Source organism: Perognathus longimembris, chromosome 6, assembly GCF_023159225.1.
Source record: "Perognathus longimembris pacificus isolate PPM17 chromosome 6, ASM2315922v1, whole genome shotgun sequence".
Classification (NCBI taxonomy): domain Eukaryota; kingdom Metazoa; phylum Chordata; class Mammalia; order Rodentia; family Heteromyidae; genus Perognathus; species Perognathus longimembris.
In genome coordinates, this window is record NC_063166.1 from 55,521,255 (window position 1) to 55,546,361 (window position 25,107).

Below are 25,107 nucleotides of genomic sequence, written 5' to 3' on the forward strand. Positions count from 1 at the left end.
GTGTGTGTGTGTGTGTGTGTGTGTGTGTTTAAAGAGAGTAAAATAACACTTACTGGGAGACTACAGAAATGAAGAGAAGAAAGCAATGTCAGAGCCAGATATAAGGTGGGAGGACAATAATTCATGTAACTTGTTAAAAAAACACCCCCAAATATAGTTGCCAGATAATTACCACTTACAGCAAAGAATGTCTATAAATTGTTGACCTAATCATTTCTTGTTCTTATTCAAGATACATAATTAAAGTACACAAAAATGGCTCAAATACTCTGGTCATGATTATGAGTCAATTGAAAACCTATTACACTTGTCTCATCTAAAGCTTACAACTTCTATTGGCAATTGGTTAAGGATACATCTAAACTGTTGTGCTTTTTCCATAAACTCAGTATATATTTCAAAGACAGTGCTAGAACTATGTAGAAGACACAAGTCAAAGATAAAGCAGAAAGTGAGATAAAACAGAAAGATTAACAGAAGGATTCTAGGATGAGTTGAACACTGCAAACTTCAAGTTGTTCAAGTAAGTTTAGGAAAGCATTATACATTTTACAGAAAGAAAGGAGAAATAGTAATTCAGATGCATCCTTGCTGTTGTATTTTGTTCCCTGCACAAAAGGAACTAATCATTGGGGGACTGCAAAGTCATTACCCTTGAGGAAAGATTAAACTGTGAATCGTGGGTACTGTGTTCATGGTCTAGCTTTTGAGTGATTTTGGATAAGTTACTGACATAATGGGTCTATTTCTGATAAATATTTATTTCCCTGTAATTTGTATCTCAGAAAAACCTCTATTTTTCTAAATGACAGAATTGCTAGTCCTAAATCTGTAAAATGAGCAGTGACTCTCTAAGGTAAGTATCAGAGCTAAGAAATATTTGAAACATAGCTACAAAAATACACAAAAGTCAACATCTCCAATTTCCTTTATTAGACTTAAGTTACAAGGAAGAAGGGAAACGGGAAGGTTAGAGCAAATGACGCTATTTGATTCTGCAGTATAGGCAATGATGGCTTTTCTAGAAATTAAAACATCCTATCAATGACTCACAAACCCTTAGCTCTCAGTTTGGGGAAAGTTTGATTGGTGGTCATAAACACCATTGCTCACAATTATAAGAAGAAAAGGTAGATCTGATTAGAAGAGATATTATTATTCTTGCTTGATGAAATTCAGTTAAATACCATACCTTGATCATTACAGACTATTATAGGTAGCATCTAGCATTATGGACGCCTCATCACATGGCTTGATTGTCTTAACAACTCAAAGCTCTTTAAAGTACGCTTTCCCTCTTGTGTCTTACTGACAGAGTAGGGAACAAAAGAAGGCTATCTTTCTCAGATTTTTTACCCTTATTCGTCTATTACTGTCAATATTTACCTCTTAGGAACATCTTACTACCTTCTAGTTTGTTCCAGGTTGAGAAACATTTGCTCAAAAAAAATTGTCTAAAATAAGAGTTAAGGCCTGAGAATGTGTCCTGTGACAGACACTTAAGAATTTTATTAACAAGGAATTGTGCATAAATGTGATGAATCTTTTAAGAACTAATTTTAGATTCTGGGTTATATGTTGCGTGGGTAGAGGTATTTTGAACGTGAGCTCTAAGAAGAGAATAGGAAGAGCTAAGTTTCTTATTGCCCAGCTGATGGAGGATTAGTGAGAAAAGCAGCATGCACATGAAGGAACAAGCATGTAATTGAGGAGCCCCAAACTGACCTCAACCAAGCTGTAAGTCAGATTGATCATCCTTCCCTGTTCCGATGAGCCATGCCATCCTCACCAATCATTATGCCAACTTCCCAGTCCTTCACCCTGGACGGCAGGAATCCTTTCTCCTTTTTTGTGCAGTACGGATTGATCAGATGGGTGGTGGGCCCTGAGCAAGATCTTAATAGATCAGCTAAGCCCAGAGATGGCCAGCAAGCAGTTTGTTTATGGGTGTTGGTAGTGACAGGCAAACCGTGGTGTACCCTTGTTCCCTCTAATGGGCAAGTTGAAAGATTCGGCTGTCAGACCAGCATGAGACCTCATTTTTCTTCCCTGCCGCATAGGGTGCCCCTTGCTATAGCCAGCATTTGATTGTGATTAATTTGTCAGGGATGGCTGTACAATGGAAATGGAGAAATGGATTGCCAATTACAGCTAGTCTTCTCTCAGACTGCTTGGCAAACAAGAGTCTTTCTGCAGGTCTGACAGCTCTGAGCCACCCTGGCTTTGGCCTTAAAGAGAGAAAGAAGCCATTCTCAAGTGTATTTGAAAGATGAAAAAGGGTCGAAGGTGATTTGACTATTTATTTACTTCCCTTCAGGAGATTTGCTCACGTGTCCTACCCTGCTTGACAAGCTCCTGTAGGAAGAAAGCCACTCTGAGGTTTGGTTTTTATTCCATCTGTTTAAAGTGCTTTGTATTACTGGTTTGAGTCTTATCAGTATGAAAGACAGGAGTAAAAGAGCTCCTTCTACCCTTTGCTCTATAATAGGGCAAATTGTGAACAAATGCAACATGCAAGTCACATGCCATATTGTCCCTCTCTCACTTCCAAAAGACAATGTGCAATTTCACATTGAAGGCTATTACCAAAAAATGTGCTCCTTATTCCCTCTTAGGAGAAGTGGCCCTTTTGTTTTTTTTTAGTTTAACAACTCAAAGGACTACACTTATAAATGAAGAAATGTCTCTAGCTGTCAAGCCCCGTACGTCTCATAATCAGGTTTGCTTTCAGATGTGAGTAAGATGGATGTTAGAAACATTTTGCACTTGAAAAAAAATCATTAACTGACATAGGTAGGTAGAATTCTTAGAAATCTCAGTACACTACAGAAACATCTAAGCTACAACTGTCAAAGGGCTCACTATTGGTTTATTCTCCCATTTTGTGATTTGCTCATATTATGGGGGTGGAAATAGGTGAAAATAAGTCTTATTTCAGTCAGTGGAACTTACTGTCATCTTGTGAAAAACAGATTAACAAATGAGTATAATTACACAATAGAAGATAAAAATGAAAACCTTATCACCTTAAAAAATCTGTCTGTAGGCTATATTGTACATTTGAGATGTAGAAAAACACACAGACCACATTTTCATGCTTATATCCAAAAGCACAAATATGTCATAAACAATGAATTTTCCATCAATCTATCACACATATATATTCCACAATGTACAATTTCTAATATATATGTATATATACATACAAATAATATGTATCCATTGGTATTACTTTACAATTATCAGATCTAATATAATATACATATATAATAAACATATAGCAAGGTTACTTAGAAAAGAAATGAACTAATTTATTTAGATGTCTATTTAAAGTTATGTGTATCTTTATTATATATGTGTGTACGTAAAAACATACACATAAATTATATAAAATAATGTATCTGTATAAATGCATTTATGCATGCATATATGTGTGATGTTTGTATACATGTAAAAAGTAATAAATTGTTTAAAATATATTGCACATATTCAAAATGTAACTAAATCACCATAACACTTGAGTGAATATTTAAAAATTTATTTTGAAATGGGAAAGCTTTCCTAAGTTGGAAAACTTTCAGAAAATGACTGAAATTTGTGCTGTAACCTTTACTGTGTTCTATTGGATAAATGCCCAGGAGTAGAATTGCTGGGTCATAGGGTAGTTCTATGTTTAGTTATTTGGGGAACCTCCATACTGCTTTCCAGAGTTGTTTAACAAGCAAACATTCCTAGTAACAGTGCACTAGAATTCCCTTTTTGGCAGAATCCTTATCAGCATTTGTTGTTTGTTTTCTTGATAATGACTATTCTAACTGGAGTGAGATGGAATCCTGGTGGTGTTTTGCTTTGCATTTCCTTTATGGCCTGAGATGTTGAGCATTTTTTATAAGTCTATTGGCCATTTTTTCTACTTCTTAGAAATCTATTTCATTAGCCCATTTGTTAATTGGGTTGTTGTTTAAGGGTTTAATTTTTGAGGATTGAATTTTTGAACTCTGAAGTATAATCTGGGTATTATGCCCATGTCTAATGTTTAGATAGTAAAATATCTTCTCCCATTTTGTGGGCTCTCTATCAATGGACAAATAGATCAAGAAAACATGCTATAAATACTCAGTGAAAATGTACTATTTATTAGAAAAAATGATATTGCACCATGCATAGGGTAATGGAAACACTTTGAAAAATTTATATTAAGTAAAATAAGCCAGAGCCAGGAAACAAAGGTTGCTTGATTTCCTTCATTTGTGGTAGATAGGATGTACATATAAATCTATAGGTAAACACTTAGAGTGGGTGGTATATAAGTGGTAACAAATGAATTAATTGAAGCATAATAGGTTCTGGGGAGCTCAAGCTGTATAATCTTTTAGAAAGACTAGTCAAAGCCCAACAAAATCAATACCAGGAAATAGGTACATGTAAGCAAGTGGGTGGGGGCAAGAGGAGAAGGGCAGCCATATGAAAGGAGGGACATGATGGGGATAATGCAGGCAAGAATTAATTATATACAGAAAAACAAATTAAGGGAAGAGTTGGGTCAAGAGGAGTGAAAATGCTGAAGGTGGTGACATTGATGAATATGTACCATATTCATAAACTGCTTTGTTACATGGAGCTTCCTGAACAACTAGTTGAGGTGATTTTTAAAACAAATTTTTATTATCTGTAAGTAGTTGTAAGACTGACAAGTTTATTATTTTTCTAAGCTTATATGAGTTTTTTAATGCACAAGACATTAGGTTGACAATGAACTATACAATGTGTGGGTGTGAATGAGAGGGAAAAACTGGGGGGCAGAGAGAGAGAGACAGAGAGAGAGCGACAGAGAGACAGAGAAAGAGAGAGAAGGCGTGCCACTGTCCAAAAAGAAATTCACTCCTTAGCTGATTCATGTAACTGTAATCTCACCATACATCACCTTTAAAATAACAATTAAAAAATTTTTAAGTACACAAGAAATAAGCAGTGGCTACCTCCTAAGAGAGAGAGAATGTCAGTTTAAGTTGGGAAGAGACTCCTTACAATTATTATAGCTTTTCAGATGAGTTTATTGTTTAAAATGTGCATGTCATCCTGTAATACTGTTATGATTAAAGGTGATCCCTTTTAGAAATTGCCCCTCAGATTGACTCATATTATCTGTGGTACCACTAGTAATACAGAAGTGTTCAAATACCCAGTCCTTAAAAACAACAACAACAATGAGTCCGTTCTCAATCTGTGGTAAGAATGAAACTTACAATCAATTCTTAGCTAAGGTAGATGGGAGGATATGTGCAGCTCATGGCAGTGCCCTACAAAATTACTCAGCATGTTCTATTCAGCATGATACACACTAGACCTTCAGGGCACAGGGCTGTCACACAGCCCCATGTCACTGGTAATTTACAGTCTAGGCACTGATGGGATTTGGGGATTGGAATGAAAACAAATAATGATTGCATATAGGAGTTGATTTTATAGAGACAAATTCTGAGATACAAACTATTCAGCCAAATACGAGGCTGCTTCCTTGTCTGCTTGGAATCCCCCCAAAGAATTAAGACTTTTTAAGGTGGTTTCCTCAAAGAAAAGATGGCCATTTCCAGTAATACAATAGTAAGATGACTGTAAGGAGAATCAATGTAGGTATCAAAACCTTCCCTTTATATAAAAAAAGCTATAACACTTATTTGGTGGTATGTACTATAAGAGAAGGGAAAAGTTCCATAAATGATATGTAAGAACTCTAACTTACATATTGTCATTGCCAAATGTTGTTTCCTATTTGATTATTTGCAACTTACTATTAGTCTGTTTACAAGGTAATACCATACCTTATAATTTTGGTGTCAGAACAAGCTCCAAAGCAACTTAAAGTATTACCAAGACAGAATGGAAAATACCTTCTTTACAGGAAAAAAATGTATGCATTCATTCCACAAGAATATTCTGATTACCATTCATCATAAAGGTGCATAAAGGGTATAAAGGTGAGAAAATCTAGACACTAACACTTGTAAAATAATCACCCTCATATACATAGAGCTTCCATTACCATGAGTATGCTGAGGGAGTTGAGAGTAAGATGGGATCTGTTCAGGAAAGTCAGGGAAGGTTTCTTTTCAGAACTCATGCTCACTCAGATGAAGATGAGACAATAAAAGCTCTCCAGGCCTGAGGTACAAACAGCAAAGAACGAGTGCTAGGGAACTACTGGCTGGGGACACAGAAGGAGAAGAATCAGGCAGATGAGATCAGGTGAATGCACATAGACCATGTTGGTACCTTTGTCTTAAATCTTAGAAACTAGGCCCAGAGTTATGGATAGGAATCCCAAACATACATCTAGTAGGGAGACCCTCCTACTTTCCACTACCAACAGGCAAGAAATAGAAAAGTTAGTCACTACATTACTAATGTGTATTTTGAAAGGCTACACCATGTATTCCAGTGCAAAGGTGCAGGGGATAATGAAGTAGAATAGGTGCATGAAGGTTGTAGGGTAGAGACCTAGAGATATTCCTGTTAGGATAAATATTGGGCTGTACATAGATTAGGATCCATCTCTACTTACCTCTTTCATTTTCCTTTAGTAGCAAGAGAAAAAAAAAGGTTGCCACTTCTTACCATTGAATACTTTGCTACAGAAAAGGGCACTTAACCCTGCTGAAAACCAAACAACTCATTCTAAGATGAACAAGGAAAAAATGGATTAAATCTAGTCTTGAAATTTCTTAAGCAAGTGTATCATTTGAGGGCATTCCCTAAGGATGGTTACTGCTGGAGGCATGATTATATGCTAGAAGAAAAAAAAAAATCAAGACAAGTTTATCCAACATTCAGCTCCAATGAGTGCCCCATATCGCTCCCGTAATGGAAGCTGAATGGGGATGCAGTAGGCTAATAGTGGGAAGTAAGATAAAAGCTGGCAAATGGGTCGAGGCAGCTCTGGGATTCAAATAGAACCTGGTAGGCAAAAAACGAGAGACAGGAACCTTCCTTTCTTCATTTCTTGTTGTTTAGGAAACTGACATGGTGACTCCATCTGAGATGAGTACTATCACAGGTGTGGTGTAGATGGCACTGAAAGTGTAAGGACACAGCAAAGAGCTCCAAGTAGCAAAAGCAGGAAAACAAAGGCTTTTCCTTAGCACAGATGAGTCCACATGCCATCATTCATCCATTAGCTGTTAGCGGTCTGCCTGGAAATGGTTGCCTCGCTGTGAGCTCAAAACATACTTATTTCTTTCTTCCCACAGTAACCTAAATCTGCCCCCACCCCCTCCCCACCAGATGAGACAGGAGGTTTCTAGTGAAATCTGTTGGGAGAAAGATGAGACTATGATACTTCCTGTACACCACATGTGCACACCCACGAATATCACTCAGGTCCCAATACTGACTTCAACATGTGCAGAGAGATCTAAGAAAAACATTCTAAGGCAGGTATTTCTACATCTCCCAGATCACTGTTTCATCTTGGCAATGAGGTGTGTTTTCCTTGTTTTATGAAAGATGGAAAAAAGCTGATGAGTCTTCATTTCCTTCTATATACAACACAGGAGAACATCAACACTGCACTTCTGTTTCTTTTCCACTATGGGTGAGACGATAAAATATTGGTGAAGTTGGGGGAAAGAAAAACCCAGAGGCTGTAATTTAGGATGCTAACTGTTCCCTACAGCATTGCCAGCAGGTCTTTCCAGCTTGCTAAGGGATTCAGAATTTGCAGAAGTTCAGAGTCCCTCAGCTGTTGGTGATCGCTCTCCCAGGTTCCTGTGATTATATGCAAGGGTTGGCATTTGCAAAGTTGGTTGTTGGTTGAATGCCTGACTTTTCAAAACTGGAGCACTGGCAGTATGCCAAAGGCACATAAACCACAAGATAAGCACCTTCCTGAGGGTTAATCATATGAGAAGATTTATTGGAGGAGGGTGTAATACTAATGTTAACTGAGTAGTAATGCATTTTGTTTTAATAAGATTGAAATATACTTAGGCTTCAGAATATGCAATTTCAACTAAGAAGCAATTTTCATTTGTGTAGGCCATAGGCTGGGAATATGGCCTAGTGGCAAGAGTGCTTGACTTGTATACGTGAAGCCCTGGGTTCAATTCCCCAGCACCACATATAGAGAAAATGGCCAGAAGTGGCCCTGTGACCCACGTGGCAGAGTGCTAGCCTTGAGCAAAAAGAAACTAGGGACAGTGCTCAGGCCCTGAGTCTAAGCCCTAGGACTGGCAAAAAAAAAAAGAATGCATTTGTGTAGACCAAACCTAAGTAATCTGAGGATACTCAGGTACTAACAATGTTCCATTTAGAAAGAACTTTAAGGTAAAAAGGAAGAAACACAGACATGATGCAAAGAAAGGTAGGTGAAAGATGGCTATGCCAGTGCTTTCAGTCCTTTAGTCATCATAAGTTACCAACTGTGAATGCAGTGGTCTGATGTAAGCTAATCTCTAAGGACAGCATTTAGCTAGAAGCATCAGCTCAGGTAGAAAAGGCAGAGATGGGAATGAGAACCCAGCGAAGCTAATGGAATTACAAGTCTGGCATAAATCTTTAAGGTTCTACCCACTTCAGGAATATTCGTAGTGTAACTCCTATTTCTTCTTATAGTAGGAGGCATATGTTAATATTCTTACCATCTATCATATGAGGAACTGGTGACTGAAGTTCAAAGGAGAGGTTAGTAGATAGTTCATCCTGGACAAAAATGTCAGATGCATCTGATTCCTAACTCTCTGGCCTTCCTTGTTACTTTGCATTGTTGCCTAGACTGGGCATTGATCTCCAAACTGGCTTTGAACTCCAAGAACCCAGTATATTCAAAATGGAAAAATGGTGTGCACACTTTTTGGTTAGTTCAAGCAACCAAAACAAGCCCTGACTTTCTCCTCCCCTTTAAAGTAAGCAATGTAGTAACTATTAACCATTGCCCAAGTTTTGTAAAAAGGAATATTAAGAATCTACTGAGCCAGGTGCCAGTGGTTCATGCCTGTAATCCTAGCTACACCAGAGGCTGAGATCTGAGGATCATGGTGCAAAGCCAGCCTGGGCAACAATGTCTCTGAGACTCTTATCTCCAATTAACAACCAGAAAACTAGAAGTGGTGCTGTAGTTCAAAGTGGTAGAGTACTAGGCTTGAGCAAAAAAACCCTCAGGGACAGCACTGGGGACTCTGTGTTCAAGTCCCATGACTGACCAACCCCCCGCCCCCGAAAAAACAACAAAAGACTACTGAACCAGCCAGGCACTGCTGGCTCATGCCTATAATTTTAGGTATGAGTCACAATTCCTTCAAATAGTAAGTTATTTATCCAATAGCATAGTCAATGCCCTAGAATACAGGTGATAGTAATGACTTGCAACACAAAATTCCAGTGCTCAAAATGTGACTCGTTTCTAGTGGCAGAGTAATAATGAAAATAACAAAAAATAAAAAATAGAAAAATAAAACTAAAAATAAAGAATAGCATGACTATTAAAATAGTAATATTTTAACATATGTAAGACCATAAAAACTCTGATGCTTAATTTCATATTCACAATAATCCCATGTTATAGGCATTATTATTCCCCTGTGACAGTCAAAGATGTTGAGGCATAGATTAAGGAATTTCCCAAGTCTGTACAGCTAATCTAATAAAAGAATTTAAATATAGTTCTGCAGGATACAAAAGTGATGCCCATTTAGGTCTGTGTTCTCCTTCTTCAAAGTTCTTTGGACCTATTGGAGAATGCTAACATTATGGCTCCACATAGTGATAGAGATCACATACCAACCAGCAAGATAACAGAGCCTTCAAGAAAAAGCAGCTTTTAGAAATGCCTAAGAAAAACAAGAGGACCAAAGAATACAAATATGGATTTTTAAGAGAGGAGTTATGATTGTAATTTATTTGCCTAGATGTGTAATTTCTAACTCAATTGTATATAAGCATAATTCACGATAACCCGAAAATAGAAACAGTTCTACCAACCAGTAAATGAATAAAAAAAACATGGCATATAGATATAATGGAACAAGAATAAAATGAATTAAATAATGAATACATGCTACCATTGTGGATCTATTTATGATGGAAATATTTTGCTAAATGAAAGAAACCAGTCACAAAATGCCATATATTTTATGATCACATTTTTAAGAAGTTTCTAGAATAGGAAAATCTATAGAAAGTGAGAGTAGATTAATAATTGCCTAAGGCAGAAAGCAAGTCACTACATAAGCATGACACCTAACATGGGTTTTCTTTGAGGACTGATTAAGGTTTTCTAAAATCAGATTCTGATAATAGTTACATAGCTCTGAGAATATACTAAAGGCACTACTTTAAAAGGAAGTAATTTATATGCATTATATTTTAATAGAATTTCCCTAATAATTGGGCTCTGTTATCAACTATTTTTTTCTGTTATATTTATCAAATCTAAGAGGAATTGTACCTTAAAAGACGTAAAAGAAACAGAAAATGGTATGATAGGTGTCCCTGGTTATTAAATCCAAAATGCAATGACTACAGTTAGAGATAATGGTTAATACACTACTGCCCTTCAATTGAAGAGTCTCCTATTTGCTCTTTAGGTGTTAAAGGAAACATTAGGGTCTACTATGCATCCAGTACTGTCCTAAGTGCTGAGATACCGCAAAGAGCAACTTAAAGCTCTGATGACAGTCAACTACCAAGATAGAATTCTTAAATAAAAGGAAGATGTGTTTATAAAAACAAATTATAATAATGCAAAGATGACCAAAATCTTTAGGTAAAAATTAGATTCATTTAACATTTAGAAATCATCTCAAGTCAACATATCTTAGATCTGAGGTAACTCTTTTGGCTTTGTTGGCTCCAGTTCAACTTTCAGTCATTTGCAGGGAATTCTCCCTGCTCATTAAGACCATAAAATGCAATGAACATACTTCGTAGATGTATACATGAATGTAGCATCTGGGGATTTAAGTGTTATAGAAACCAATTGCAACTGATTCTTGTAAAAACTTCTAGGGATATGGATTAAAATTCAAATGAAGTAGTTATATAATTATTTATTCATACTCAATTTATTGATTTCCATTTCTATAATATGCCAGAAAACAATTGGCATAGGGTTTATGGTACCAAAAATTATAAATATAATTGGGTAAGATGTCAATGTTTAAACATGATGGCTGTCAATGAATGATAAGGATCCCATACTTAGAGATTTGAAAAGGTTTGGGACCATAAGAACATTTTAATAGAGTAAATATTGTCAAAACTCACCACCATTTTTCAAAACAACATACATACCTATTCTGGTGTCATATTCCTAAATTATCTAGGAGTGTTCTGTGTAGTTGAATTTGCTTCACATTTTTCATTGAAAGGTGAAATCAAGAAGCCCATAAAAATGCTTCCATTTTTTTCACAAAGTCAAATAGAAATCAAGCATTTGGATTTTACACTGCACTAGACTTTCCAGCTTCTTTGCAACTGAATGGGTCATGAAACCAGTTTCTCTCCAATGATAAGGTGAATGGTAGTGATGAGTGCTGTTTACTGGACAGGAATTCAAGAAAGGAGCTGTGTGGGGGGGGGGGGTGCAAATGCTACAGCACATAAGTCAATAAGAACAATGTCTTCCAGAAGGCAGAGCAATAGAGTTAACTCTGTAGTAGATATCTAGCTCCTTCAGAAAGAGTGGAACAAACCCTCTGACAAGCAGAATGCCTACTTTGGTTCTGTTAGCAAAGAGAGAAATAAACATCTATATTCACTAAGCCACTGTTATTTTGGAGTTTCTTTGTTAGAGTACTTGAGCTTTACTCCAACTAATAGGTTCTTTTTGAAACACATTCCAAGATATATTTAAAAATAGAATCCTTGACTAAAAAGGTTTTAAAAATGAAAATCACTGTCCTGAAGAACGTACTTGACTTCTATAAGAACTGTCAAACTTATTTTTGAAATCTCTTCTAAAGAGAGCTGAGCTATGTTTATTTAAACTTGCCCTTTAGATATAAGAATGTATAAGCAGCAAAGTAAAGGAGTGTCACTCAGAACTCCATGAGAAAAATGAGCAAGCCTTAAGAAATTATTTCAGTAGCCACCATGTGCCCAGTCCTAAACACTAACAATTCTTCATGAAGAGCTGCTTAAAAGCATTTCTGTTTTTCAAAGTGTCTGAAAAATATCCCTACAGTGTCTGCTAAGTGGACAGGCTCCGAAATGTGTTCTAATGTGGTTTTTCCCATCTCTTTAAAAGTCATGATGCTTAGGAAGCAGAGCTGTGGCTCAAGGGCAATAGCCTTGAGTGAAGAACCTCAGGGACAGGTCCTGGTTCATGCATACACAACACACACACACACACACACACACACACACATACACACACGTGTGCCTTAATGTTTCTTCTGTAAGACAAGTTATTTAAAAAAAAACATTGCATAAGATGCAGCAGCATCGAAAGATGAGGTAGGGAATTACTGCTTCCTTCTATGCTACGTCACATTTTCATCTTGCTATAATTAAAAGGCAGTAAACATACAGACCCAAGAAATAATGAAGTTGTAATCTTTATGACATTTTGAAACAATTGGGCTTTTAATGACACCCCAAGCTGTTCAATTTGAACAGAACATCAGGCAGATTGGCAATGGTCTCTCACTGGCTCCAAGGTACCATGAGGTGAAGTTTCAGCACCTTTGTTTCTCCTGAGAAAACCTGAAGGATGGGGAGGCACTGCCATCTTTACAAAGTAGTAAATATTGTTGTTGGATACTTGAGACTCTTTTCCAACATGACAGTGATACTTTGTGTTTGTTCAATTGACAGTTTTTAGCATTAAAATCCTGTGTATTTTAGAAAATACCAAGAAGAATTTGTACCACATCTTTTGGAATGTATGTACATGAATGCATATGTTTGAGTACATTGGCTAAAACTGTCTATTCAAATTGGAAGCCCTCAGAGGGTGCACAGATAAGGATTTTCCTGTCAAGCTCCTCTTCATTGGCTCCTAAGGGTCAGGTTATAGGATAATATTCAACTATTATATAATTGGAATGGATTTAGTCTTCACAGTGCATTTTCTCAGTGTGTACGGATTTTTGTTTGTTTCCTAGGATAGTTTACTTTCTCTCCTTTTGGTATTTTTTTTAACTTACTTTTTTAAGGCAGGTTCTCACTACATTGCTCAGGCTGACTTTGAACTTAACCCTACAGTACAAGCTGAGTCTCAAACTCATGATCCTCTCACCAACTCCCACATGCTGGGATTTACAGGTATGCACCACAGTACCTGGCTTAGTAACACTGGTTATAATAGGAAATCAGCTCAGTGATTTGTAGGCCAGTGATTATCTCAAGGACTGCATACACTGGGAGTAATTTGACAAGGATTAAAGTAAAAACATACAATGCCAGAAAAACAGATTCAGTGAAAAGAGAAAAGAGTCACCATTACACCACCTGAAAGGAAGTTTTTTCAAAGCAAATGGAAATATCAAAGAGAAGAGAAAAAAGGAAGAGGAAGAGGTAGTGGGCTGTGGAGATGAAAGGAAAGGATGCAAGCCTTTGTCATTTTTTCCCCCTCTGGTTCCCAAATGCATTACATAAGAGAACTATTACAGTAAGCCCAGAATCGAATTGCATAGCAATGGTTGTTACACCTTCTCAAACCTGTCATCATTTAAATCTTACAGAGGAGGGCATGCCCTTACCATGGCCATTTGAGAACATTCTGATTTCTTTCCAAGTCATGTCTGTGAATTTAGACGGATGTACTGATAAAAAATATTTGCCACGTACATGGAAGGTTAACAAAACATCACGTTGGTTTCTTTTCTACCCATCAGAAGCCGAAGTATAAACTTGAATGTAAATGAGGGGTTCAATTAGAAAGTTTTTGGCCTGGCAACAAACCAGAGAGAGAAGCCAGGGAATTTGAGAGAAATGGGACTTCCAAGTTGATAATAGAAATATAATGACTAAATGTGGGAAATAAAGAACTTAGCTGCTTCAGCTAAGTTATGCTCCACTTCAATTTTTCTTTAAATTTCTAGCAATAACTCAATATCTGAAATTAGTTCCTCTCTAAAAAGTGCCACATTGTACCTGGAAAGCCTACTTCAAGGTATTTTCCATTTTCTCCAGAGAGACTATTTTCTCAATTTCCAAGTACTCAGCAGATACAGGTTTCTGTCTGGATTTTGTATCTGTTAACTATAGTGACTCTCATAAAATGGACTAAAATTATATTTTGCTGTTCATTTTTCAGTAAAAATTCCTTTGCCATGTATCATGTCTAGCATCGTCTTTGTTAAATTTATTAACACCAGAGTGTTCAATAGGGCTCAAAGGGTAGAAAGGCATGCACAAGGTCTGCAAAGACCATCAAGGGAAGTTCAAATCTGTCCCTCTGAGACAGGAATAGAGGCCAATTCAGATATTTAACATCAAGCTGGAGTGCTAGAGGCCTTGTAAACCTCACCTGGAACTATTTTACCAAAAAGTAACGTAGGCCTTTTTTTGGTGGGAGGGGAGAGGGGGTGTCTTACCAAAAGTGGCTGTTCATCCTAACTGTAAGCAGGCAATCTGAGGCCTTGTGCAAATATCCTGGAAATATTATACTAGAGAAGTCAGAGAGGCCTTGAAAGCCAGTAGAATTGTCTGCTTCCTATTCCAGGAGACTTCAAAAGAGGCAGTGCCTTGTTCTAATAATGTCTCCTTCCTAAATCAGATTGTGTCACAAGGTGGATAGTCTACATTGTGAAAAAGATCTCGCTGCCTTAGCTGCCTTGGAGAGCATGCCTCCTCAGAGCTGAGGAACAGAAGAAAGGCAAGAGGACAGCACAACTTCTCTTGTGGCCATGAAGCACCCTTAAAGTGCCCAGCTGGGACACATTTATTTGTGTGATAGCTGCCTGAGCATGTGACCTGGGAATGCTCATTGTTGAAGCGACTTGCTGGGCAGGAGAGTTCTCTCAGCAGTTAACCCAATCTTGTCAAAAGTTGGTTTGCAATGCTAAAAACAATCTGTGATGAGAGATGTTTAGTCATTTAGCAAGTCACAAAATTAAGAGTAAATTTAAATCAGAAGTAATCAGGTACCTGAGAAAATACAACTGATGGGGAGGTGAGCTCCATTTCAGATGTGTTAGAAGAAGAAAGAATGAGTCATGTTTATATCCCGACTAACCATTGTCCCATGGGTCATAATAAAGCACAAAGAGTTTTATTTTTTTCCTTAAATGAAATCAAGGGCTATACTCAGCCAGCCTCTGCAATAAATAAGACCTCTCACTTCCATTTTACCTTGTCAATGATTTGAAAGTTGCAAAATATATACATGTTTTAAAACGCAACACATGCATTATGTATCCATGAACAAAAGTTAAAAAAAAGGAACAACTGATGGGATTTCCTTACATGTTATTTTGCCCACCAACTATTCTTTTATCTATAACTTCAGTTAGGCAATAAATTGCATTCCAAATATTATTCTAACCAACAACAAGTATTTCTTCAGATTTTCCTATAGACATAGTGCTTTGTTAGGCACTGAATATGATAAGAATATATACAAATGAAATCAATCTATACTCAAAGAACTCCAGGTGGGGATGTAGCAAATAGCAGAGCACATGCCTACCATGCATAAGGCCCAGGATTCCCACTCCCCACCCCATTTCAAATATTTGAATCCCTAACTGGGATAGAAAATAAAATATATGAGCAAAAGCTATGGATGAGTTTAAGAGAGCAGCTAGTAATTAATAAATTAATGTACAAATGCAAAAGAAAGATTCAGAAAGAATAGTGTCCAGTAAGGGTTAATATACAAGGGAAGACATTCTGGAGCTTAAGCTTCAGATGGTGCAAATGTGTATGGTGTGTGTTTATAGTATGGGATAGAAAACAGTGGCAATGATAATGGTGTGTGTGTGTGTGTGTGTGTGTGTGTGTGTGTGTGTGTGTGTGTGAAGTACATCCCAGGAAAGGGTCCAGAATTGGACCTTGTATGGAAATGATGTGTATTGAGATTCTTAGATCACATGTGGGTGATAAAAGATGTATTATCCTGGGTGAGTACCAAGAAATTTCTCAAATTATGTTCTGTAGAAAGACTGTTGCAAGCCATGCATGGTGATACATGACTATAATTCCAGTATTTGGGAGGCTGAGGCAGGAAGATGGAGAGTTTGAGGTCAATCATGGTGAAATAATGAGGTTCTACCTTAAAATCCAAAGCCAAAACCAAAACCAAATAAACAATAAAACAGACTTCAAACTAAATCTTCCTTTTACAGATGAGAGGGCAAAAGCATCTTTAAGTTTCTTAGCACACAAATTCATATCCTCTAAGAGATTTGTTCCTCTCTTTTAAAGGTATGGGATATATAAAATGTCCATTGTTCACGCTGGGAAGAATTAACATTAACCTGCAAGTAATGGAATATGATCAAAGGCTCGGAGCAGATGGGAAATGTGCGCCAAGTGGTATTTCAGAAAAATTAATCTAGCAAGGTTAGAAATATGTAATAAAGAAAGGCAAGGAGTGGAACCAAAAGCTTATCTTGAAAACTGGTTCTAAGTCCATTCTAGTATGACTGTAAAATGTTGGGAGTTTTCTTTTCTTTTAAATTTTTTTCTTTATAATCTAGGACTACTTTCCTTTGATGACTATTCTCTCAAACTTCTGTAGATAAAGATAAGTGTAAAATTGATGTGGATAATAAGGGAGAAGGTAGAGGACTCTGAATAAGGGAAAGAAAACAGCTAGTCTACATTATAGGGGACCTAAGAAAGAACCAAGAACTAAGCAGAAAGCTTTAATTCCACAAGAGGCAGAAGAAGACACGATTTTCAAATTGTATAACGCTGAATGGTCCTTGTACAGAGTTGGGATGATTTAAGAGTTACTAAAACACTAAGTCCTAAAGATAAACTAATGGAGTTAAGCAACATAGCACCCAACATGGCAAATTTGGGTTTATCAACCACATTAAAAAAAAAAACAAAACTTTTCCAAAGAACAATTAATAGCTAAGACTTAAAAATTATTCTTTGACCTCTCATTGTTAAAATGTTTATTTCATCAAACTAGTATCAACCATTCATTCTATTTGCCACAATGCAGGACCAAACCAGTTATAATATTAGTCTGTCTAGGGAGAGATTCCTTTTCTTGAAAGACTAAAATTGACCATTATCCACTTTGGTTTTTTTTTTTTTTTTTTTTTTTTTTTTTAGCATTTGGTCCAAAGCCTTAATCTTACAGTCCTCCTGATCGACCTCTTATTATTAGTATGTTTTTTCTTTATAAAAAGTCTGGCCACTCCTTTTTGTAATAGCATATGCTACTAGATAAAAATCTTTTAAAGTTCTTTCCACATTACCATAGACTCTCAGAAATAAACATAATAAGGTAATAAACAAAGAATGTACATGGTACTGGTTTGGCAGCTGAGATTTTTTTGTTGTCAAGGAAAATTGTGAACAAGAAGAAAGAACCTTCTCAAAATAAAAAAAAAATCATTTTTGCAATGGAGTCCTGTTTGATTCTAAATAATGTGAAATAAGAGTTGGGCTCTTCCTGGCATGGATGGCTCACACTTCTAATCCCAGCTACTTAAGAGACTGAGATCTAAAGTCAAGATCTGAAGCTAGTCCAGGCAGGAGATTCTTATCTCCAATTAACCAGTAAAAAGCTAGAAGGACATCTGTGCTTTAAGTGGTACAGTGCTAGCCTAGCCATAAGCAGAAAGCTAAGGAACAATGCCCAGCGCCTGAGTTCAAGCCCCACTATGAACACATACCCGCACGCAAAAATGTTGGGATGTATACCAAGCAGAACTTTGTAGATAATACTTTCCTTATGCAACTATTTAGATTTTTTAACTGAGCCTGTGGCCATGATGAGGAAAATTGTGAAAATAGTCTAGTTTAGTCCAAATCCAGCCCATTATCTATTGTTTTCATAAAGTGGAGCCCTTGGTCTTAGACTAGACTCTGAAGTAGAAGGAGGCAATATGATCACTCTATAAATGTGTCACTAAGTCTTTGGCCACTGAATGTGATTAAGTTCTAAATTTCCTATTTTATTTTCATGAAGAACTTCAAATGAAATACTATGTTAAGGAAAAGTAAATTTCCTGTCCTTGACAAGAGTCTAGGTCTCATTTCTCTTAGTAATGATATTAAACTGTATTTTTTTGTACATTTTCTATTTCAGGTAAGAGCCTCCATGTGAGATTAAGTCTAGAAAGTTCATTATATATTTTGCTAGCATTAGAAAAAGTGGAAATGACAAATGTACTCTATTTTACCCTAATGTTGACAATTGTAGTTATTAATATTCTGGTGGGGGTAGAAAGAAACATAAAATGAGGGAGGAGGTAACAAACAATATAAGAAATACACCCAAGGCCTAACATATGAAACTGTAACCTCTCTGTACATCACTTTGACAATAAATAGAAAAAAATTAAAATTAAAATTAAAAAAATCAATTTGGGTAGAACAATATTGAAAGGATAGGATATTCAGCTTCCTTAGGATATTGAAAATAAGTAATTGAAAATTTTTACTTTAATCTGTAAGTGAAACACTATTTAAACCACTACTTAAAACAACCAATACCACAACATATTTGCAACTTATTGCAATTCTTTTATATTATTAAGAGTCACTTCATAAGTAGGCTAAAGACTTAAAGAGAGGCTTCTCTGAGGAGGAAGTGAGTATGGTCAATAGACACATGAAGAAATGCTCAAAATTCCTGGCCATAAAAATGCAAATCAAAATTGAGATTCCACCTCACTCCAGTAAGAATGGCCATTATTAAGAAAAATAAACAACAGATGCTGCTGGGGATGTGGCCAAAAGGGAGCACTACTACACTGTTGATGGGCATGTAAACTTGTTCAACCGCTCTGGAAAGCCCAGCTCCCTATGATGCAGCAACGCCACTTCTGGGCATTTCTCCAAAGGATCACAAACAAGGCCATACTAAGACTACAAACACAACCATGTTCATTGCAGAGTTATTTACCATAGCTAAAATATAAAACCAACCCAAATGCCCCTCAGTACATGAATGGATCAAGAAAATGTGGTATATACAAACAATGGAATTCTATGCTTCTATCAGAAAGAATAACTGCCTCATTTGTAAGTAAATGGGAAGACTTGGGGGAAAAAAATCATACCAAGTGAAGTGAACCAGACCCAAAGAAACATAGACTCTATAGTTTCCCTCGTTGGTAATAATTAGTATATGTCTGGGATAGTTGTAGCACGGGAGAGCAACAGCTCAAGAGCTATGTACATATGATCATATAAGATGATGCTAGGTGAAATGAACTCCAAGATATGGAAACAAGAGGTTTTTCATTATTGTTGTCATTTTAATTGTACTTGTGAAATTATTTCTTTGGTTTGGCCCCTGTTGTCACTGTATTTGATTTTGGTACCCTGGGTATTATATAAATGTTTATCTGAATTAGGGAAAGGGAACATCCAAATGGTGAGACAAAGGATAAAAGGCGAATTAATGCAACAGTGATACTCACAGGACAATATTTTGGAAATTAGCATTAACTGTAAAACTGGGGAGGGGGATGGATTGGGAGCAGGTAATGTGGGAGAAAAATCAAGGCTGTAACAAGTTTGGAAAGAAATGTACTCACTACCTTACATATGTAAATGTAAACCCTCTGTGCATCACCTTGACAATAAAATTAATTTTTTATTTTTATTTATTTATTTTTTTGCTTTTTACAAATAAAATTTATTATACACTTTTTAGTCAATCACGATACAGTTGAACTACAAAAGATAGTCTTAGAGTCCATTGAGAATACCAGACATACCCCAGAAGGTGCCTGAATTTTTGGACAGTTCCTGCCAAAGCCTAGTTAAGTTCTTCAATTTTTCTGATCAAGAGCAATTTGAAAACACAGGAGCATTTCTACTCCAATCATATGACCTCATATGCGATGGAGAAATACAGGGGTATAGTATAAATTGTGTGTTGGCTAATTCATGTAAATTTTCTGAAGTTCTTTTTGTGTGTTCTCTTAGAAGATCTTCAAGGAGTTAAGCATTACTTTCTCACATAAATAAATACCCTGCTAATTACTACATCTTTTATTGAATTTCTACCCTTTTTGTCTCTTTAATTCTTCTCCATATCTACTGAGATAACATCCCAAATTAATTCTTTTTTGTTTTGTTTTGTTTTTTGTTTTTTGCCAGTCCTGAGGCTTGGGCTCAGGGCCTGAGCACTGTCCCTGGCTTCTTTTTGTTTTGGTGTTTTTTTTTAAATTTTTATTATCAACTTATGTACAGAGAAGTTACAGTTTCATATGTTAGGCATTGGAAAGGGGGAGGGGGGAATGAGGGACGAGGTAACAAAAAAATTAGATTTTTAAAAAGAGTCACTTCTTTTAAAAGTTAGATGGTACAAATATATGCCTGTTTATGTATTTTACTTTTTCTATTACTTTGTAATTTGCAACAAATTAGTAGTGATATTAGGCTTTATGTATGTAATAATTTTCTGAGAGAAAAATGACCTGATTTAAAAAAATTATAGATCAATCTTCCTAGAACAATTTTTTTCTTAACAAAAGACTTTTAGAAACAATGTATCAAATCATTTCCTGTGATATCCACTACAATCAAATTGAAGAAAACCGAAGAATCTGAACAACTTCTAGGATTCCTTAATGGAATTTGGAAGAATAAGGAGTCTGCATGTGAAATCTCTTTAAATCACAGAAAAACATATTCAGCAGAGAACATTTTTATTTTTCCAGTTAACCACCCTCCCTCCTATGTCACAAAGAAGTAAAAACATCATCAAAATTAGGTCACTTACCATAAATCCCTGTTGAGATGCAGGGAAATGCCTGTAGAAAAAAAACACACAAAAATCGCAATAAATTTCAAAGAAATTGTTCTGCCTGACATTATCTACCTTGATATCCATCCTGTTTGATAAAGGATGCCCTCCATTTTTAAGTGAGGTTACACTCAGACTTAGGAATTGGAACAGGAGAAATGAAAATGTTTGCTTAACTGAAAGCTTTCCTTTCCTGCCATTACACCAACTCCCTTGACCCAACTTAAGTTTCAAGAATCTCCCGAGCCAATTGTCAACTGGTTTATTTGTGGTTTTGTTTGTTTTTGCTTTTTTAGTAAATAGCTGGGTGCTAGTGGTTCACATCTGTAATCCTAGCTACTCAGGAGGCTGAGATCTGAGGATCACAGTTCAAAGCCAGCCCAGGCAGGAAAGTCTGAGAGACTCTTACCACCAATTAACCACCAGAAAACCAGAAGTGTGGTTCTCTGTCTCCAAGTGGTAGAGTACTACACTTGAGCTGAAGAGCTCAGGGACATTGCCCAGACCTGGAGTTCAAGCCCATGACAGCCATGACAGATGAAAAATAAAGTAAATATTGCAACCCCCAATGAAATAGATATTATCAATGAAAAGACAAACAGCTATCAGAGTGCATCCTTCTTAATTCCTCTGCCATACTTCATTATCATGTATGCACTTGAGATGTCTTGAGTCTATGGTGTGCACAGGACAGAACTGCCATGTGGTGGTAGATCTGGAACATCTCTTCCTCATTCTCTGTTCATCTGATGTTACCTGGCTGTTCTGAAATCGGAAATCAATGAACATTCCTGTCCCATTTCAGTAGACCACTGAAATACAGCATAGTTAAAACTAAAATATGTCTGGAAAAATTCATGTAAAGCTGTTGATGAGAATCCGCTGGCCATCCAGACTGTAGCATAAGGTACATTCTGTATTTTGTTCCTATATGTAAATTGAATGTCAGCAAAATGTAAGATAAACTGTGTCATGCATACCTTTTTATTTTTAAGCATATGTCCTTAAATATTTATTGATATAATACAGTTCATACCACATTCACTAAGCAATTCTTAATTTCATTTTTTGAAAAGAATGCACATGCGTAGATAAACAATTTATTTCTATCTGGGTTTTCTAACTATACAATGCCATCTGGGTATGGTACTGTCTTCTCCTAATACACGTCTGTGTGAATTCAGTCAAAATGTTCTCATCATCCTTAATTTGTGTTATTTTGTTTTAAAGATTTAACGATTAGCAATTATTTTGATTTTTGTCTACTAATTGAAACTCTTTTGTTTCTGCTTTTGCAGAACCTTTTCACTATTAAATACTAAGTACCAAGACTGAGAAAAATAGAGGTATCTCTGGGACATAGTATGTGTTATCTTTTTAAACATTTCATCTTCAGACATATTTTTGATTCCTTCTTTTATTTTCAGTGCTGGGGATCAAACCTAGGGCTTTGTATATGTTAGACAAGCACTCTACCACTGAGCAATACCCCCAGAACATCCCTAAGGTTCTTGAGGTACTAATAATTTCTTGAATCCTACAATTTGCCCATTGACACGGAAGCATTAGTGTGAAGTAAATTCCCAAAATATTGTAAATTTTCAGACACCAGGCCTACAGCATGCGCCATCTTCTCCTTGAGTCATCTCTGGCTTCTTTTCCCTCTAATCCTCAGATATTGGTGTTGAAGGCATTCCTTAATAGACATGTGATACCCTAAACTCCATCTTAGAGTAGATTTCCTGATGGCAACTAACTCTTACTTCCAATGAATGACATGAGTTATTATCCCATTAGATCTAGCAGAAGAAAGAACATACTAAGCAGTTAAGGACACATTCTATGCAACTTAATAATTGAGTCTGAATGTAACAACTGCCTTGTCTGTCTAAACAAGGACAAATAGCTTCATCTGAAAATCACATTGTTGCCTTAAATGTGAAGGCAAATGGTAATGTGATGGAGGATGACTTTGGTAATATTATTGTGCTAACTGAAAAAAAAAGGCAATAATAAAGCAAAGATGCAAATACAGTATCATGAAAAGATTAATTTTACATAAAATAACACTGAATACAATTCATAGAAACTACATCTCCTCCATTAATCACTTTTTATTACGAGAGAAAGAGAGAGAGAAAAACAAGAGCATAAAAGAGACAGATGGGGAAGGGGAGAGAGAGAGGAAGTAAAAGAGTTCAACTGAGGATTTTTGCAATCCATCAGCTGTGTTCTTCATCATAATAAATTTCTGATGAATCCGACAGAAGGGATTTGTTTAGCCTAACTACCTTCATCAAAACCCCTTTCCCATAGAGAAACAATAGATTGTACCAAAACCCAGGTCACTTATCTCAGTTTGAAGTGTATTTAACTCAATGATCAATAGAATTTGGGAAATGACCTCAGTAGCCCAATTTTCAAGGCTCTATAATCCCCTTTCAGGAGAACTCCAGGATCAAAATATAGCCATCATAAATTTTCTTCATAGCACTTAGTGTTTTACTATTTCTAATCTAGTATATACTGCTTTCCTGGAAGAAAGAAATTTATGTATTTATTTATTTATTTATATGTTCTATATATTCATATATAAATGTATTTATATACTTATTTATAATCATTTAACTTGACCTAGAGAATATTTTTTTTCTTTTGTAAAATTATTGATTGGGCCAACAACTGGAAAATAATTTGCATGTTGGTTTCAAGCACTTATAATAAGGCAACAAACAGTACAATAAATGTATCCAACGCCCAACGTATGATACTGTAACCTCTCTGTACATCAGTTTGATAATAAAAATTTGAGAAAAAAAAAAAAAGATAGACTCAGAAACACTACACCAAGAAAACTTAGTATCACTGACCCAACACAGCTTCCATTTCAAAGTAAAACAAGTTTTCCGGGTGCCAGTGGCTCGTTCATACCTATCATCCTAGCTACTCAGGAGGCTAAGATCTGAGAGTAGTGGTTTGAAGCCATCCTGGGCAGGAAAAGCACTTATAATAAAAACACTAAATCCTTAATGTTGTAGATTGTGTGCCATTTCCTTTTTCTCCTTAATTTGACTCTAATGGTACCTCAAAAGCAAGACAGATAATCCTAAACTAACATCATTACCACCACTTGCTTTTCTGACCCTTGATGAAAATCAAGAAAGTTTCTTTCATCTTATCCATAGTCATCTCATCTATTCTGATTAACTTTGTATATGTGTGCCAGTATTGGGGTTTGAACCAAAAGTCTGTACTCTCCCTTGGTGTTTTTTGTTCTCATGGCTGATATTCAGTCATTTGCCCTTTGCATCACACTTCCACTTTGGGCTTTTGTTGGTTACTTAGAGATCTGAGTCTTCTGGATTTGTGTGTCAAACTGGCTTCAAACCAAGATCCCCAGATCTCAGACTCTTGAGTAGCTAGGATTATATGTGTGAGCCACTGGCACCCCCATATATATTATCTACATTTCTGTAGCAATCTTGTTTTCTGGAGAGGATGAACTTCTTTCCCAAGTCCAAGGAAAAGTGCTGATTTATTGATCTAAGTACAGGAAGAAGACTCTAGCCACAAGGATGAAAGAATGAAGAGTTCTATCTCAAGGACCTATCAGCATACAATAACTATAAGGTGATCCCAATTTTGGGATCTATCTGTTTATGAGAAAATACACATCATTTACTGTTAGATCAGTTTCAGTTAGATTTCACACGATTTTGCAAGTAAGATCTACCTCCCATTTGAGTATTTTTTAACTGTACATCACACTTTAGTAAATTGAAAAAGTTTTCACTTGTAAAATCCACCTTCATTTCATGTTCCTTTTTATATTACTAAGATAAAAAATATATTTCACCCAGGCACTGGTGGCTCACACCAATGATCCTAGATACTCAGGAGGCTGAGATCTGAGGATCGTGGTTCAAGACCAGCCCTGGTAGGAAAGTCTGTAGGACTCATCTCCAATTGACCACTAGAAAACTGCAACTGGTACTGTGGCTGAAAGTGGTAGCATGCTACCCCTGAGTTCTTTTTGCTCAGGGACCAAGCCCAGGCCCTGAGTTCAAGCCCCACGACTGACAAAAAATGAAAAAGATAATTTCCTAAGTTAAAATGTAATGCATGCCTTCTTTTAACTTAGGATTTTATTACATATTGAGATTATTATTTGTAATTTATTTCAATAGTTGTAAAAGTGCATTTTTCTCTAAAGAATAGATTAG

The 25,107-nt window shown here is 36.2% G+C and overlaps 1 protein-coding gene across 2 annotated transcripts in view; it reads right to left on the reverse strand.

Annotated features, from left to right (window-relative positions):
- The window catches only part of Macrod2 (mono-ADP ribosylhydrolase 2), a 1,728,876-nt gene that overhangs the window by 535,517 nt on the left and 1,168,252 nt on the right, over positions 1–25,107 (reverse strand). For both annotated transcript variants that reach the window (XM_048348774.1, XM_048348773.1), the window contains exon 7: positions 20,861–20,891. In XM_048348774.1, coding sequence (XP_048204731.1) covers positions 20,861–20,891 — 31 coding nt within the window. The remainder of the gene's footprint in view (positions 1–20,860; positions 20,892–25,107) is intronic.